General features: G+C 42.5%; 1 protein-coding gene across 3 annotated transcripts in view; it reads left to right on the forward strand.

Annotated features, from left to right (window-relative positions):
• The window catches only part of UHRF1BP1 (UHRF1 binding protein 1), a 77,132-nt gene that overhangs the window by 57,374 nt on the left and 2,163 nt on the right, over window positions 1–17,595 (forward strand). For all 3 annotated transcript variants that reach the window (XM_030929271.1, XM_010389615.2, XM_030929272.1), the window contains exons 9-17: window positions 2,015–2,101; window positions 2,679–2,849; window positions 3,222–3,361; window positions 3,751–3,892; window positions 4,161–4,354; window positions 4,559–6,006; window positions 11,036–11,235; window positions 14,320–14,474; window positions 14,561–14,711. In XM_030929271.1, the coding sequence (XP_030785131.1) occupies window positions 2,015–2,101; window positions 2,679–2,849; window positions 3,222–3,361; window positions 3,751–3,892; window positions 4,161–4,354; window positions 4,559–6,006; window positions 11,036–11,235; window positions 14,320–14,474; window positions 14,561–14,711 (2,688 nt within the window). The remainder of the gene's footprint in view (window positions 1–2,014; window positions 2,102–2,678; window positions 2,850–3,221; window positions 3,362–3,750; window positions 3,893–4,160; window positions 4,355–4,558; window positions 6,007–11,035; window positions 11,236–14,319; window positions 14,475–14,560; window positions 14,712–17,595) is intronic.

The raw sequence follows: 17,595 nt of genomic DNA on the forward strand, positions 1-17,595 counted from the left end.
CAGTCTCGCTCTGTCACCTAGGCTGGAGTGCAGTGATGCCGTCTCAGCTCACTGCAACCTCTGCCTCCCGAGTTCAAGTGATTCTCCTACCTCAGCCTCCTGAGTAGCTGGGATTACAGGCATGTGCCAACAAGTCCAGCTAATTTTTGTATTTTTAGTAGAGATGAGCTTTCACCATGTTGGCCAGGCTGAGTCTCGAACTCCTGACCTCAAGTGATGCACCCGCCTCGGCCTCCCAAAGTGCTGGGATTATAGGCATGAGCCACAGTGCCTGGCCAGGTATTATATCAAGCAAAAGTTAAAGGTTATGTTCACTAAAAATAATTTTAAGAGATTAAAATTTTTGGCTGGGTGTGGTGGCTTATGCTTGTAATCCCCACACTTTGGGAGGCTGAGACAGGTGGATCACAAGGTCAGGAGTTGGAGAGCAGCCTGACCAATATGGTGAAACCCCGTCTCTACTAAAAATAGAAAAATTAGCAGGGCATGGTGGTGCATGCCTATAATCCCAGCTACTCAGGAGGCTGAGGCAGGAGAATCGCTTGAACCCAGGAATCAGAGGTTGCAGTGAGCCGAGATAGTGCCACTGCACTCCAGCCTGGGCAACAGAGTGAGACTCCATCTCAAAAAAAAAGAAAAAAAATTAAAAATTTTTAATTGTTTTTCATTTGCTGAAAAAAATTAGAGTATTTAAAATTTTGCTTATATTGCTATTATATATTTATATAAGTTGATCTTTTACATGTTTAACTTGAGACATTATAATATATACATAAAACTAAAACTTAGCAAATATAGTTGTGAAGTTAAATATTAATATCTTTTTAAAATGTTAATTTAACTTTTAACTTAAAAATTATTTCGCATTTCGTAACCCAGTAATGAATAAAAAGAGCATGCTTTATACATATTCTTTTTAAAATATTAAAGCATATATATATACATATAGTACATTAACATATATTTGTGGTATTAACATTTCATGGAGAGAGGGCAATTAGGAAAAAAATATCTTAAAAGCCAACTTGGGGTGATTATGAAGAGTAGAGAAACAGAAACATTGTATAGGGGTCTCTCTTGTTAGGAGAATTTGGGATGGCAAAATGTCGATTGGATGGAAATGACCTTACTGGTTGAAGGTATGCAAGCTTACACCTAGAGAATTCTATGGTATTTCCCTTCACTCATTTCTGTGGTATTTTCTCTTATATTTTTGAGCGTCTACTACTTACAAGGCTCTATGCTAGATATACTAGTAGGAGACAGGCTGGAAGTTGAATAGGGTGACCCAGACAATACACACATGTGGAATAAATCGTTTCTACTTTTACAGTTCTTTAGTCTAATTGGAGAGAGATGATAGAAACATGGAAAATTCATTCATTTAGTAAGAATTAAATGTAAATTCACAGTAAACATAGTGTAATGTTTGGCTTATTGCTAAAAATTTCAGTTTACCTATAATATTCTATGTGTTTATTTTATAATGTCCCTGTTTGTGTAGTGTTTTTAGCATTCCATGGTATTTTGTATGTATAGTATATAATCATTGTCTAATATAACAGCTTTAGCTCTGAGGCCAGGATATGAAAGGAAATAATGTAGGTTATGTTTTGGGGGAATTTGGCTTCTGCCTCTTCATGTGTTGTATTGAGGGAAAATAATACTAGGACTGGAGAAACAGTCGAGGCTGTAGAGTGTGTCTGGAAAACCTAGGACTAATTTCTGAATCCTGAGTTTGGTGGTTTCTTTTGCCTTTCTGGAAGTCTGGCAACCATTTACAGATACAATGGAATATACTTTCTTTTGGATCTTTTAGAGCATGTCCATTGGCTGTTGTAACTCAAAAGAGGGCCTCAGCCTTGCAAATCACCTCGCATCGTGGCCTGTTGGCCGTACTGTGTTATCAGCCAGGCTTTGAAGCCGGTCCTTAAGAGGACTTCTGCAAGCTTTAGGTGGTGTTTTGGCCTCTTTGTTCCTTCCACTGCCATTCACCTGTATTTTTATTTTATAGGTGTCTCTGCAAACAGACTCATGGGTGGTGCCATGCAGCTTACCTTCCGCAAGATGGCGTTTGACTATTACCCTTTCCACTGGGCAGGTTAGGAAAACTCTGAATGGGGCCAATTCTAGCATAGCCCAAAATATTGAGGGCAGATTCCTGGATTCATCCCTGACTGCTTAACAGGAGGTTGCCAGAGATTGCAGTGCATGCTCAGAGGGGTATTGGAGATATCCCTCTTCAAGAGGACATCTGGAAACATGCAGCTTCCACTGTTGATGATTCTTTATCAGTAATGAGAGAAAGTGAGTAGGGGAGATATCTAGGGCCTGAGATACTGCTTTTGATTCTACTCTCAGCCCCTCGCTTCCACTAGTGTTAGAGCCTCTCCAGTATTATCTTCACTGTTATTCAAAGTCATAGTCAACATGGCAGCAGTCCATAGTCAAATATGGCAGCAGTCAACAGCTTGCCTTTAGGGAGCCTTTGGGGAAAATCACATATGGAATCCAGAAGAATGTGCAACCTATCATTGGATAATTTTTCCTCATCCCAGAGATTTCTGGGCTGTGGGTGAGGAATCAGATTCTGAACTGTGACTATCCTGACAGAAAGGAAAAATTGGAGCATTCATCAAAATCTTGGGCTAAAATCTTTTCACTTCTTCTTTGCACAGGTGATAGCTGCAAACATTGGGTACGCCACTGTGAGGCCATGGAGACCCGAGGCCAGTGGGCCCAGAAGCTGGTGATGGAATTTCAGAGCAAAATGGAGAAGTGGCATGAAGAGACGGGTCTGAAACCACCCTGGCACCTGGGAGTAGACTCTCCCTTTCGGAGAAGAGCAGGTGGGTTATGAGGAACTGGAAGACTCCAGTTGCTTAGCCTCTTGCCATTTATCTTTGAATAACAGTGAAGATAAAGCAGGAACTAGCTAATTATCCCAACTGTATCTAATGAAGAGACATCGGTGACTTTTTTCTTTACAGAGACCTCTTTGACCCCAGCGATAGCCGCAGTGTTGATGTCATCATCTCTATTCAGTAGACTGTTGCCTTGGTCTCCAGAATAATATTTTTGAGTTCATCTAGGAGCTAGACAGTGTTAAGCTCTCTTTCCTACATGTAGCATTAATGATCTTAGGATTTTTACTTTCCTTATTCTATTAATAATGAGAGTTGAATGTATCTGATTCTTTTTCCCACCTTATTTTTATTTAGATTCTCTTTCCAGTCCTCGAAAGCACCCTCTTGAGAGAAGCCCCTCTCAGGGCAAACAGGCTGCCTTTCGGCCTCCAGCATGGAACCGCTTACGCTCTAGCTGCCTGGTGGTACGGGTGGATGACCTAGACATCCACCAGGTGAGGACATGGTTGGAAAGAGGTGGAGCAGTTTACTTGGAAGGCAACTGGAACAGTATGAACAAAGTTTTGGAATTTGGGGACTATTTACCTCACTTCTGGGAAGATTAATAGTTTGCTCTGTTTCTTTCTGAGCAGGGCTGGTGAGATCGTGACTTGGGAATTCCCCTAGTTTTACTGTGAATGCTTTGCTTTGAACCTCCCGCTGAAAAAACTAACTCGTGTAGAGTGTGAGGCAGGTGTGAGAATGCCTGGAATATGTGTGAAATACACTGTGTTCCCCGTGACAGATTTTGGAGGGATGGTAGAGGCTTTATGCTTCCTAAGCGGAAATGGAGGTCTGCTCTAAGTTTGATTGTTGATACTAATAGTAAGTTGTGATTGTTTAGGTTTCCACCGCTGGACAGCCAAGTAAAAAGCCATCTACACTCCTTTCCTGCAGTCGGAAACTTCACAACCTCCCCACCCAGGTCTCTGCCATTCATATTGAGTTCACGGAGTATTACTTCCCAGATAATCAGGAGCTTCCAGGTAAGCATCTAGGCTGGCTGTTTCTTCTGTCTAGCTTGTGCTTTTCCCATTTGTCAGCCTTGGGGCCACTACTTATAGTTTCATTTGTTGTTAGGAGTTTTCAGTGTTTGAGTAAATTTAGCACACTTTTGTTAAACCCTGTGCCCTGTATAAATATGTACCTTTGCTCTGTTCATAATATAGTTAATATTAGGTGGTAAGAGCGTAGCTATTGCTTTTTACAGGATTGTTTACAGTTATGTTTCTTTTTTTCCCCTCTGCTTTCCAGTCCCTTGTCCTAATCTTTACATTCAGTTAAATGGTCTGACATTTACTATGGATCCTGTCAGTTTGCTCTGGGGAAACCTCTTTTGCCTGGATTTATACCGTAGCTTGGAGCAGTTCAAAGCTATCTACAAGCTGGAAGATTCAAGTCAGAAAGATGAACACTTGGACATCCGACTAGATGCATTCTGGTTGAAGGTGAGGGGAGAGTATGACTTTTATCCCCTGCTGGTACCCACAGCTGCATTTTTCCAATGGACATAATCCATGATTTTGCTCTGTCCATGTTGTGGAAGTAAGAAAATAGTTTCACAGCCCAAATGATCTTTTACATGTATATTAATAGCGGGATGCTGAGATACTCATGATCATTCTGAATTGTGTTTCATTTTCTCTGTGAAGGTGAGCTTTCCACTGGAAAAGAGAGAGCGGGCAGAGTTGCATCGTCCCCAGGCCATTGTCTTCTGTGCATCAGGCATGATTGCCACCAATACACGTCATGCCCCACATTGTAGTTGTTCAGACCTCCAGAGTCTCTTCCGGGGTTTTGCTGCTGCTGAGTTCTTTCATTCCAATTATGATCACTTTCCTAAGGTTCCAGGTGGCTTTAGCCTTCTGCACATGCTTTTTTTGCATCATGCCTTTCAGATGGATTCCTGCCTGCCTCAGCCTAATACTCTCCCTCCCCAGAGGCCTAAGGCTTCCCGGGATCTCTGGTCTATCCACTTTACTGAGATCTCCTTGGACTTTGAGGGAACAGAAAACTTCAAAGGCCATACCTTGAATTTTGTAGCCCCCTTCCCCCTGTCCATTTGGGCCTGCCTACCCCTCCGCTGGCAGCAAGCCCAGGCACGGAAGCTCCTTTTGGCCTCAGAGGGGAAGCTGAAACCATCAGCTAGCTTTGGAAGTCCTGTCCGGTCTGAGGCTCTTGCCCCTGACTCTATGTCCCATCAGCGGTCAAAGACTGAGCATGACTTGAAAAGCTTATCAGGACTTACAGAAGTCATGGAAATTTTGAAAGAAGGCAGTAGTGGTATGGACAACAAAGGGCCTCTGACAGAGCTGGAGGATGTAGCAGATGTTCATATGCTTGTACATTCCCCGGCCCATGTCCGCGTGAGACTTGACCACTACCAGTACTTGGCTCTGCTTCGCCTGAAGGAGGTGCTGCAGAGGCTTCAGGAGCAGCTGACTAAGGATACAGAGTCAATGACTGGGTCTCCCCTGCAGGACCAGACAGCTTGCATTGGAGTTCTCTTTCCCAGTGCTGAGGTGGCTCTGCTTATGCATCCTGCCCCCGGTCCTGTTGATGCTGACTCTGCAGGCTCAGATAGCACTAGCCTCGTAGATTCAGAGCTATCTCCTTCAGAGGATCGGGAACTGAAGTCTGATGCCTCATCAGACCAGGGCCCAGCAAGCCCTGAGAAGGTCCTGGAGGAAAGTATCCTTGAAAATCAGGATGTATCCCAGGAGAGGCCACATAGCAATGGAGAACTGCAGGACTCGGGTCCACTTGGCCAGCAGCTGGCAGGGAAGGGCCATGAGGCAGTAGAGTCCCTACAGGCCAAAAAACTGAGCAGAACCCAAGCCTCCAGCTCACCAGCTGCGTTGAAGCCCCCGGCTGGCAGGGAGACTGCTGTGAATGGACAGGGTGAGCTCATCCCCTTGAAGAACATTGAGGGAGAATTGTCAAGTGCTATTCACATGACCAAGGATGCCACCAAGGAGGCTCTACATGCCACCATGGACCTCACCAAGGAAGCTGTGTCCCTGACTAAGGATGCCTTCAGTTTGGGCAGAGATCGAATGACCTCCACCATGCACAAGATGTTGTCCCTCCCGCCAGCCAAGTAAGTGGTTCTGTGCCTCCTTCACTCATTCCATCTCCTTCTCCTAGTTCTAATCATTGGGTTTAAGGCCTTTTACTGTGTGCATTTCTAGATTGGGAAGTACCATACAGTCCAGGAGAATGCATGGAATGGCCATAGAAGTCAATATTTATTGCTTCTTAGAATCAGATTATCTCCTTTTTCACTGATTCACTTTTTTTTCCCCTCAAGACGGACCTTACCGTATTAGGCAGGCTGGTCTTGAACTGCTGGGCTCTGCAATCCTCCTGCCTTGGCTTCCTGAGTAGCTGGGATTATAGACACGTGCCACTGTACCCAACTTGCTTCACTATTATTGATACAAATATGCTATATTAGAATAATAATACTGGCATATGTATATTATTTTCAGTGGGCTTTCATGTAATTTTTTTGTTTGATTTGATCCCCACAGCAGCCTGGTAAGGTGGCCTTAGACATTTGTATCCCCAATTTATAGCTGGGAAAACTGAGGCTTTAGAGAGGATGAGCTCATAGATATCCTATATCTTGTAAATAGAAAAGCTGTGGCTTTGGACTTGTTTTTTCTGGTACCTTATCAGTGTCTGCCACAGTAATAGAGAAGGAAGAATTTCATTCATTCAACAAATATCTTTTGAGCCCTTTCTGTGTGCTGGGCTCTGTGTTAAGCACCGGAGATAGAGTAGGGAGTAAACAGAAAAACACAGAAATGCACAGTGAGAAGAGTGGAAAAGTATGGATTTTCCCATAGGTGCCTCATGGTTTTAGGAAAGATAATTGAGTCTAAGGGAAGTCTTTCCTGGAACACTTTGTGGTTTAGAGACCATGGTATGAAAACCAGTGCATTTAGAGCTTTTGTCTAAGTGAATTATCTTAAGTGGGTCTCCAAGTAATGCCTATGGGTGAGCTAGTACCTGCTAGGACAGACAGCAAGGAGGAAGGAGAGAAAAACTTCAAGGGTTGAATTGTATACTAATACTAATCAGCATTTACTGAGTGCCTTCTGTGCCTGACAAGACACAGTCCTAAGTACTTATAATATTGGTCCACTGGATTTTTATAATAGCCCTATAAGGTGAGTATTAATATCACTCCCCATCTCACAGATGAGGAAACTGAGGCTCAGGATCACACTTGTGAGTGGTGGGACACGGATTAAAAGCCTGCACTCCTAATCACCCAATGTGCTGCCTTTTCTAAATGGAGACAAGTAAGGGAGATGGAAAAAGAGCAGAGGTGAAAAAGAGAAAAGCAAGCTGTGTGAAATGAGCCCTTTTAAAACATCAACAGCGACTTCCTAACTGCCCAAGCCTGTGGCCTTTTCCTCAGTCCCCCTTCTCTGATCAGTTCATTCATTCTGAGCATTTGTAACCCCACCCAGTTACTCTCACTTCTCTGAAGGAGTCTTGTTTTTCCTTGACTGCTCTCTTCCTTTTATCCTATAGGTGTAAATACTCCACAGGGCTAGGCTGTCCATATTCTGACCACTTTTGTCATAATTTTAATTTTTAATTTTTTTTTTTTTGAGAAAGATCTCATTCTGTTGCCCAGTGGTGCGATCTCTGCTCACTGCAACCTCGATCTCCCAGGTTCAAGTGATCCTCCTGCCTCAGCCTCCTGAGTAGCAGGGATCACAAGCATGTGCCACCATGCCCAGCTAATTTTTGTATTTTTGGTAGAGATGGAGTTTTGCCATGTTTCCCAGGCTAGTCTCAAACTCCTGGGCTCAAGCGATTCACCTACCTCGGCCTCCCAAAATGCTGGGATTACAGGTGTGAGCCACTGTGCCTGGGCTATAATTTTAATTTTTTTAATTATAAAAATGGTTTGTGTTGATCGCGTTGACAACGCAGGAAATAAGAGAGTAAAGAAGAAAATATAAAAATCACTTGTAACAATCCACAGATAACCACTATTTACATTTGAGTTTATTTTCTTCCAATATTTGTATTTCTGCATTCATGTGTACACTTGCGGATGGTTATGCATATAATATCTACAAATACTGTTTTTACAACAATAGGATTATATTATTTCTACAATGTTACCTGCTGCTTTATTCACTCAATGTTTTATTGTGATATTTTCCCATTCATTAGGTGCATGAATACATTATTTTTATTTTTATTTTTGGAGATGTGGTTTCACCATGTTGCACAGGCTGGTCTTCAACTCTTGGGTGCAAGTGACTCTCCCACCTGTGCTTCCCAAAGCGCTAGGGGTATAAGCATAAGCCACTTCCCCTGGCTGAATACATGATTTTTAATTGCTCCATTATATCCTAGTAAATTAATATATCATAATTTATTGATCCAGTCCTTTATCTGGGGAGTCATTTAGTCTGTTTCCCATTTTTCTCAGGTGGAACCAATGCTGTATGAAATGTCCTTATTTTTGTGAACATTAATCTTTGTGAATATTTTACATATCTAAATCTTTCTTTAGAATAAAAGCTAAAAAGTGGCTGGGTGCGGTGGCTTATGCTTGTAATCCCAGCACTTGGGAGGCCGAGGCAGACAGATCATGAGGCCAGGAGATCGAGACCATCCTGGTTAACACAGTGGAACCCCGTCTCTACTGAAAATACAAAAAACTAGCCGGGCGTGGTGGTGGGTACCTGTAGTCCAGCTACTCGGGAGGCTGAGGCAGGAGAATGGTGTGAACCCGGGAGGCGGAGCTTGCAGTGAGCTGAGATCTCACCACTGCATTCCAGCCTGGGCGACAGTGAGACTCTGTCTCAAAAACAAATAAATAAGTAAATAAATAAAATAAAAACCAAAAAGTGAAATTATTGGGTCAAATGCTACATTTTGAAAGTTGTTGATGCATTTGCCAAACTTTCAGGTTGGTAACAGTCTGCTTTTTAATAGTTTCTCTGTCAGAATCCCCTGGAGGGTTTGTTAAAGCATAGTGGCTGGGCGTGGCTGCTCACGCCTGTAATCCCGGCACTTTGGAAGTCCAAGGCAGGCGGATCGTGAGGTCAGGAGATGGAAACCATCCTGGCTAACATGGTGAAACCCCTTCTGTACTAAAATACAAAAAATTAACGGTGTGGTGGCATGTGCCTGTAGTCCCAGCTACTCTGGAGGCTGATGCAGGAGAATCGCTTGAACCCAGGAGGTGGAGGTTGCAGTGAGCCGAGATCGCGCCACTGCACTCCAGCCTGGGTGACAGAGTGAGACTCCGTCTCAAAAAAAAACCAAAAACATAGTTTGCTGAGCCCTATTTCTCATTCATGGAATGAGATGGGGCCTGATAATTTGCATTTTTTTTTCTTTTTTTTGTGCCACCACGCCCAGCTAATTTTTGTATTGTTAGTAGAGACAGGGTTTCACTATGTTTGCCAGGATGGTCTTGATCTCTTGACCTCAGGTGACCTGGCTGCCTTGACCTCCCAAAGTGCTGGGATTACAGGCATGAGCCACCTCACCGGGCCCAAGAATTTGCATTTCTAACACGTTCCCCATTGATTCTGATGCTCCTGCCAGGACCACACTTTGAGAACACTGCTCTAGGGAATCTCACATCAGTTTTCCCTATCTGTTCCCACATGAAGACTTTTTAGTGTATAAAAAGTACGGTTGACTTCTATATTGGTGGTATTTTATTTTGTTTTATGAGACATCCATTACTTGCTAAAAGTCTTTTCCTCTCCAGCTTGTTTGAAAAAGTCAGGCCAAACACCCTAAAACATAGGTATAATCTTGTTATTTCCCTACTCCAAAACCTTCGTGCTTTTCCCTCATACCCCCGAATTTAGTTTGAACTTCTTAAGTATGGCATAATCAACTATTATGATACATCCATATAGCAATTTATAGTTTTCAAAGCATTTTAATAAATAATTTTTTATTCAAGGTTTTCTATAATTTGGCTGCCACTCTTGTGGTAAAGTGAAAAATCACTTAATGTGAAGTTAGGAGACTTGAGTCTTTTATTTTTGAGACAGAGTCTCACTGTGTCACCCACGCTGGAGTGCAGTGGTGTGATCTTGGCTCACTGCTGCCTCGACCTCCCAGGCTCAGGTGATCCTCTCACCTCAGCCCCCAGTAGCTGGGACTACAGGCGCGCACCACCATGCCTGGGTAATCTTTGTATTTTTTGTAGAGACAGGGTTTTGCCATGTTGCCCAGGCTGGTCTCGAACCCCTGGATTCAAGCCATCTGCCTGCCTTGGCCTCCCAAAGTGCTGGGATTATAGGCGTGAGTCACTGTGCCCGGCCTGAGTTTTTCTTAATTCGATCTTTAACTATGACCTTGGGACAGTTTCTTCATCTGTAAAGTGGAAGGGTGGTATTAAAAGTTCCTTCAAGGTTGCTTTTCTCTGTGTTAATGCCTTTTTAACTTTATCTTCCATTGCTCTCCCTGACAAAACCTATGCTTCAGCTGGGCAGAGCTATTATTCTTACCATTCTCTTTTTGTTTCTGGCTCTCTGCCTTTGTTTATGCCATTTCTTGTCTATAGGATATCCTCTTCTCACTTTCACAATCCTTCAAGGACCACCTCAAATGTTATCTCCTACCACGAAGCCACTCTTGATCCTCTTCTCCTTGTCCTTTTTCCTCTTTGATGTTGTCTAGAACTGGGAATGTCTTACTCATCAATTGATCCATCTCCCACTCCTGCCTAGTGCCTAGTATGGTGCCTTACATACAGAAGCAACTAAATACTTATGGGATGAATGCAGGTGGCTTCAGGTGCCATTCATCAGCACCAGAGCAGTAGGTAGCTGATCTCTTCTGAGTCTGTGACGACCTTGAATAACCTTGACATTTAATGTTGATATGAGAGCGCTATCTATGCAGTTAGCAATGTTGGAATAAAAAGATTCAGAAAGGCCAGTGATTGAAAAATGACTTGATCTCTTTACAGCCAGTAATGGGTGATGTCAAAGTTGCATGTTCCCAATATTGGGAACTTTATCCAGTTGTCTGAGCTGAAAGGGATGGGTATTGTAAGTGGATGGGAACAAACATGTCTCCAAAGCCACATTTGTGGTTTTTGTTTTTGTTTTTGTTTTTTTAAACAGGGAGCCCATGGCCAAGACAGATGAGGGGGTGGCAGCCCCAGTGAGTGGAGGTTCTGCTGCACGACTCCGATTTTTCTCCATGAAGAGGACAGTATCTCAACAGTCATTTGATGGTGTCTCATTGGATAGCAGTGGCCCTGAAGACCGGATTTCAGTGGACAGTGATGGCAGTGATAGCTTTGTGATGCTCTTGGAGTCTGGTATGTGGGAGCAGAGCCAGGCAAAGTTGCAGAAGTCCAGAAAGGGTTATCTCTGCTGCCTGTATCAGACTGGCAGGGTTAAAGAGGAGCTGAGAGATGATAATGTAGACATTTTCTTAACCAAGACAAAAAAGAGAGAAAGAGAAATTTTAGTGGATTTGTGGGTTTGGTTTTAATTCCACGTTTCTAGGTGATTGGTTAATAACTGACTTTTTATCACAGAAAGAGATTCAAACCAAAGGAGAGAGTACTAGTTTTACAGCCTTATAGCTAAGTCAGGATTAGTTTCATGGTTGGTATCAGTGGTGTGAGTGTGTTTATAGTCTTTTTTTTTTTTTTTTTTGGCCTGTGTTGTCACTGGAAAATAGGAGCTTTTTATCTTTTAATAAAATGAGAAACTTTTAGGAATTACCTCTGTATGTTATACTGGTTCTTTCAGTTTATTGAAATAGAAACTTATGAAATGATCCCTCAAGAGTATCTAGGCTGGGCATGGTGGCTCACACCTGTAATCCTAGCACTTTGGGAGGCCGAGGCGGGTGGATCACTTGAGGTCAGGAGACTAGTCTAGCCAACATGGTAAAACCCCGTCTGTACTAAAAATACAAAAATTAGCTGGGCGTGGCAGCAGGTGCTTGTAATCTCAGCTACTCGGGAGGCTGAGGCAGGAGACTTGCTTGAACCGGGGAGGTGGAGGATGCAGTGAGCCAAGATTGTGCCATTGCACTCCAGCCTGGGTGACAGCGAGACTCCATCTCAAAAAAAGAAGGGATGTCCTGTTTATTTATTTATTTTATATTGACAAATTATAATTGTATCTGTGTGGTATTAACACTAAGTGATCCTATGATATATATACACACACACATACACAGTGTGGGATTTTTGAGCCAAATTAATTAACATCTCTGTCACCTAAAATACTTACCATTTATTTCTCCTGTTTAACTGAAACATTATACTTTCACTAACATTTCCTCCTATCCCCTCCCATTTCCCTTTTCAGCCTCTGTCAAGCATCATCTGTTCTCTGCTTTGATGAGTACAGTTGTTTTACATTCCATGTATAAGGGAGCACATGCTGTTTCTGTCTTTCAGCACCTGGCTTATCTCATTTAGCATATTGTCCATCCTCCAGATTCAGCTATTATCACAAATGACAGGATTTCCCTCTCATAGGCTGAATAGTATTCCATTGTGTATTCGTACCACATTTTCTTTATCTGTTCATTGGTTGATGAACACATAAGTTGATCCCATAACTTGGCTATTGTGAATAATGTTGTAGTAAACACAGGAGTGGAGATAGTTCTTTGATATACTTTTTTTTCATATTCCTTGGATATATACCCCAAAGTGGATATGGTAACTCTATTTTTAGCTTTGAGGACCTCCATACTGTTTTCCATAATGCCCATATTAATTTACATTTCCACCAACAGGGTGCTAGGGTTTCCTTTTCTCTGCATCCTTGCCAACACTTGTTATCTTTAATCTTTTTGAGAGTAGCAGTTCTGGCAGGAGTGAGTTAATATTTCACTGTGGTTTTAATTTAAGAGAATGCACTCTTTCTTAAGCTGGGTGGTGTTTTGTTACTATTTTTGTTTTGTATACTGCTTATGTTTGTTTTGTTACTATTTTTAACTTCTTATGGAAGATTTCATGTCTATATACAAAAGTAGACAGAATCAAATAATGAATCCTTATACACCCATTATCTAGCTTTGAAACTAAGAACTCATGGCAGGCCCGGTGCAGTGGCTCACGTCTGTAATCCCAGCATTTTGGGAGGCCTAGGTGGGCGGATCATTTGAGGTGAAACCTAATTCTGAAATTAATCACATTAAAGTTCTGAAAAATCTCCTGGGGTTCTTACATATTCACCTTAGACAGCAATTAAACTTGAGACTAGATTTCTGCCTTGGGAAGCATCCAGTCTAAAAGGAAAGAAAAGGCCAGCACAGTGCCTCACGCATGTAATCCCAGCACTTTGGGAGGCCAAGGCGGGCGGATCACTTGAGGTCAGGAGTTTGAGACCAGCCTGGCCAACATGGTGAAACTCTGTCTCTACTAAAAATACAAAAATTAGCCAGGGATGGTGGTGCACACCTGTAATCCCAGCTACTTGGAAGGCTGAGGTGGGAGAATTGCTTGAACCCAGGAGGTGGAGGTTGTAGTGAGTCAAGATCACGCCACTGCACTCCCCTGGGCGACAGAACGAGACTACTCCATCTCAAAAAAACAAAACAAAACAAAAAAACAAAAAAAACCTCATGGCCATTTTTGTTTTATATACACTACTGCCCACTTTCCTTCATCCCATATTATTTTGAAGAAAATCCCAAATATATCCTTTTGTCCATAAATATTTTCAGTTACACATTGCTAGAAAATACAGACTTAAATGTTTTTAAATTGTGGTAAAATACATATGAAATTTGCCATCCTAACCATTTTTAAGCGGATAGTTCAGTGACATTAAGTACATTCTGATTGTTGTACAATCATTACTACTGTCTATCTCCAGGATGTTTTTCATCTTGCGAAACAGAAACACTATACTCATGAAACAGTAACTCCTCATTTCCCCTCCCCCCAGCCCTTGGCAACCACGATTCTACTTTCTTTTATAAATTTGACTACTTTTGGTACCTCATATAAATGGAATCATGCAGTGTTTGTCCTTTTATCACTGGCTTATTCCACTTAGTATACTGGTGGCAGTATAATATCCTCAAGGTTCTTCTATTTTGTAGCGTGTTTCAGAATTTCCTTCCTTTTTAAGGCTCAATAGTGTTCCATTGTATTTATTTACATACCACGTTGCTTATCCTTGCATCCATGGAAGGACGCTTGGGTTGCTTCTGTTTACAGACTTAAAAATGGGACCACATGTCATTACACTTTAAAAAATTAACAGTAATTCATAAATTCATCAAATATCTAGTGAGTCCTCAAATTTCTAGTTGTCTCATGAATGCCATAAATATTTTGTTTTATTTTTACAATTGTCATTGTTTGTAGAGGTTGGATTTGAACAGAATATTTTGACTTTTGAACTCATTTGTCCTCTTTTTCATGCAGAGTCTGGTCTAGAATCTGTTCCACCAGGATCTCTTTCAAATGTCCCAGATAATGCTGGTGTTCAAGAGAGTCCTCTTGTGAATAATTATGGCCAGGGGTCACCAGCAGCCAACAGTTCAGTTTCACCCAGTGGAGAAGACCTCGTCTTCCACCCGGTCAGCTGCTCTGCTTTCTTCTCTGCAGAGGGTAGGCTCTGGGCTGGGAGCTTGGGACTTAAAACTAAGAGAATCTCCTTTGATAGGTCTCAGTTGTGGTCCTGAAGGTGAACGAGGTGTCTTTTGGGATTGAGGTACGTGGTGAGGACTTGACTGTGGCCCTGCAAGCAGAGGAACTGACCCTCCAGCAGCTGGGCATCGTGGGACTCTGGCAGTTCCTGCGTGGACAGTGCCCAGGTAAGGATGGTGGTCATTCCACAACAGATCGTGGGACTTGTGTAGGACAGCCACAGTTTAACTTGTACTTGTCACTGGGCTCCAAGGGCAGCCACTCTACTAGTGCCAAGTTCTCTCCAGCAGCCACTGGGGCAGGAAGAACTCCACTGAAGCCTTTTTTGCAAGGAGCCTCTCAGAGCTTTCTGGGGCTTTGCATTCACTGTGCTAGTCTCCGTCTTCACTTCCAGGTACTCCTAGAGCTTATACATGAGGACAGCGTCCACTTCATTTGTGTATCTCTTAACATAAAACTATCTGATCAGGGAACTTCTGTCATTCAGATTCAGTCCTTTGATGTGAATTATTATTTATAAAAGATGACAGGAAAAATCTGGGCTTATGTTACATACTTCATTTAAAATTATTGGCTGGGTATGGTGGCTCATGCCTGTAATCCCAGCACTTTGGGAGGCTGAGGTGGGTGGACCACCTGAGGTCAGGAGTTTGAGACCAGCCTGGCCAACATGGTGAAACCCTATCTTTACTAAAATATAAAAATTAGCTGGACGTGGTGGTGGGTGCCTGTAATTCTAGCTACTTGGGAGGCTGAGGCAGGAGAATTGCTTGAACCCGGGAGGTGGAGGTGGTAGTGAGCTGAGATCGTGCCATTGCATTGCAGCCTGGGTGACCACAGTGAAACTCTGTCTCAAAATATATATATATATATGTATGTATTTTTTTTTAGGCTGGGCATGGTGGCTCATGCCTGTAATCCCAGCACACTGGGAAGCTGAGGCGGGAAACCAGCCTGAGCAACATAGCAAGACCTCATCTCTACAAAAAATACAGGCCGGGCATGGTGGCTCACGCCTGTAATCCTAGCACTTTGGGAGGCTGAGGCAGGTGGATCACTTGAGGTCAGGAATTTGAAACCACCCTGGCCAACATGGTAAAACCTCATCTCTACTAAAATACAAAAAAATTAGCTGGGCGTGGTGGCAGGCACCTATAATCCCAGCTACTTGGGAGGTGGAGGTTGCAGTGAGCCGAGATCGCGTCACTGCACTCCAGCCTGGGTGAGAGAGCGAGACTCTGTCTTTAAAAAAAAAAAAAAAAAAATTAGCTGGGTGTGGCGGTGCATGCCTATAGTTCTAGCTGCTTGGGAGGCTGAGGTGAGTGGATCACGTGAGTCTAGAAGTTTGAGACTACAGTGAGCTATAATTGCACCACTGCACTCTAGCCTGGGCTAGAGTGAGACCCTATCTCTTAAAAAAAAATAAAATATTGAGTAGATACTGAAGAACACTTATATGTAAGGCATAAAATAATAACAATACAATGAACCCGTGTACCCACCACCTAGTTTGTTTTATTGTTTTTAAATTTTTTGTGAGACACAGTCTTGCTCTGTTGCCCAGGCTGGAGTGCAGTGGCACAAATTCAACGCACTGCAACCTTTGCCTCCCGGGTTCAGGCAATTCTCTTGCCTCAGCCTCCTGAGTAGCTGGGAATACAGGCAAGCACCACCACACCCAGCTAATTTTTGTATTTTCAGTAGAGATGGGGTTTTACCATGTTGACCAGGCTGGTCTCAAACTCCCGGCCTCAAGTGATCCGTCCACCTCAGCCTCCCAAAGTGCTGGAATTACAGGCCTGAGCCACCATGCCCGGCCCTACCACCTAGTCTAATTAATACAACAGTACCATTACCTTTGAAGTCTCTGGGAGTCCCTCTCCTGAACCTCCTTCTGTCCCTTACCTGTCATAGGTAATCACTATCCTGAATTTGTATTCATTGTTATCTTGCTTTACTTTATAATTTGTACGCTTGTTTATATTAATGTGTTATTTAGCTTTTTTCATATTTTTCTGAATGGAATAATAGATTGTACTATTTTTGTGATTTGCGTCTTTCAAGTAATGTGATACTCTTATAAATTCCTCTAGGTTGTTGAGTTAGCTATAATTCATTCATTTTTCATTACTATATAATGTTATTGTATACATACACTTTTTTTTTTTTTTTTGAGGCAGAGTCTCACTGGGTTGCACAGGCTGGAGTGCAGTGGTTGTGACCTCAGCTCACTGCAACCTTCGCCTCCCGGGTTCAAGTGATTCTCGTGCCTCAGCCTCCTCAGTAGCTGGGACTACAGGCGCCTGCCACCACGCCTGACTTATTTTTTTTGTATTTTTACACGAGTTTCACCATGTTGCCCAGGATGGTCTTGAACTCTTGAACTCAAGTGATCCACCCGCCTCAGCCTCCCAAAGTCTTAGGATTACAGGCATGAGCCACTGTGCACAGCACAGTTTGCTTTTTGAAAACAGCTTTATTGAAGTATAATTTGCATAGCATAAAATTCACTCATTTTAAGTGTACAGTTTTATAATTGTGAAACCACCACAACCCAATTTTAGAACATTTCCATCACCCCCAAAATATCCCTGTACCCATTATCCTGTTTACTTTTTTATTCTATTCTGGACAGACATTTGGGTTGTTTCTAGTTTTTTTTTTTTTTCCCCCCCCCAATTTCAAATAGGGTTGCTGTGAACATCCTTGTACATGTCTCTTGGAATATATGTTTGAGAGTTTCCCAAGGGTTGTATTTCTGACAATATAATTTCTAGATCATTAGGGTAGGCACAACTTCAACTTTACTAGATAATACCAAATTGTTTTGCAAAATGTTTGCACCAATTTGCAGTTCCATAAATGTGTAAGTTGTTCCACAAGATCCTTGGCTACACCTGAGATTGTTCTGTTTGGAGTTTTGGAGAGATTAGCATAGATCCTGCTTTGCTTTATGAGGGATAGATGAGAAAACGAAGACTTAGAGAAAGGAGGAGACATTCAAATTTAGTAGAGTTTGGGGGTCCTATGTTTTAAGAGCTTTTCCTTGGC

The sequence above is a fragment of the Rhinopithecus roxellana genome, chromosome 4 (genome assembly GCF_007565055.1).
Source record: "Rhinopithecus roxellana isolate Shanxi Qingling chromosome 4, ASM756505v1, whole genome shotgun sequence".
NCBI lineage: Eukaryota > Metazoa > Chordata > Mammalia > Primates > Cercopithecidae > Rhinopithecus > Rhinopithecus roxellana.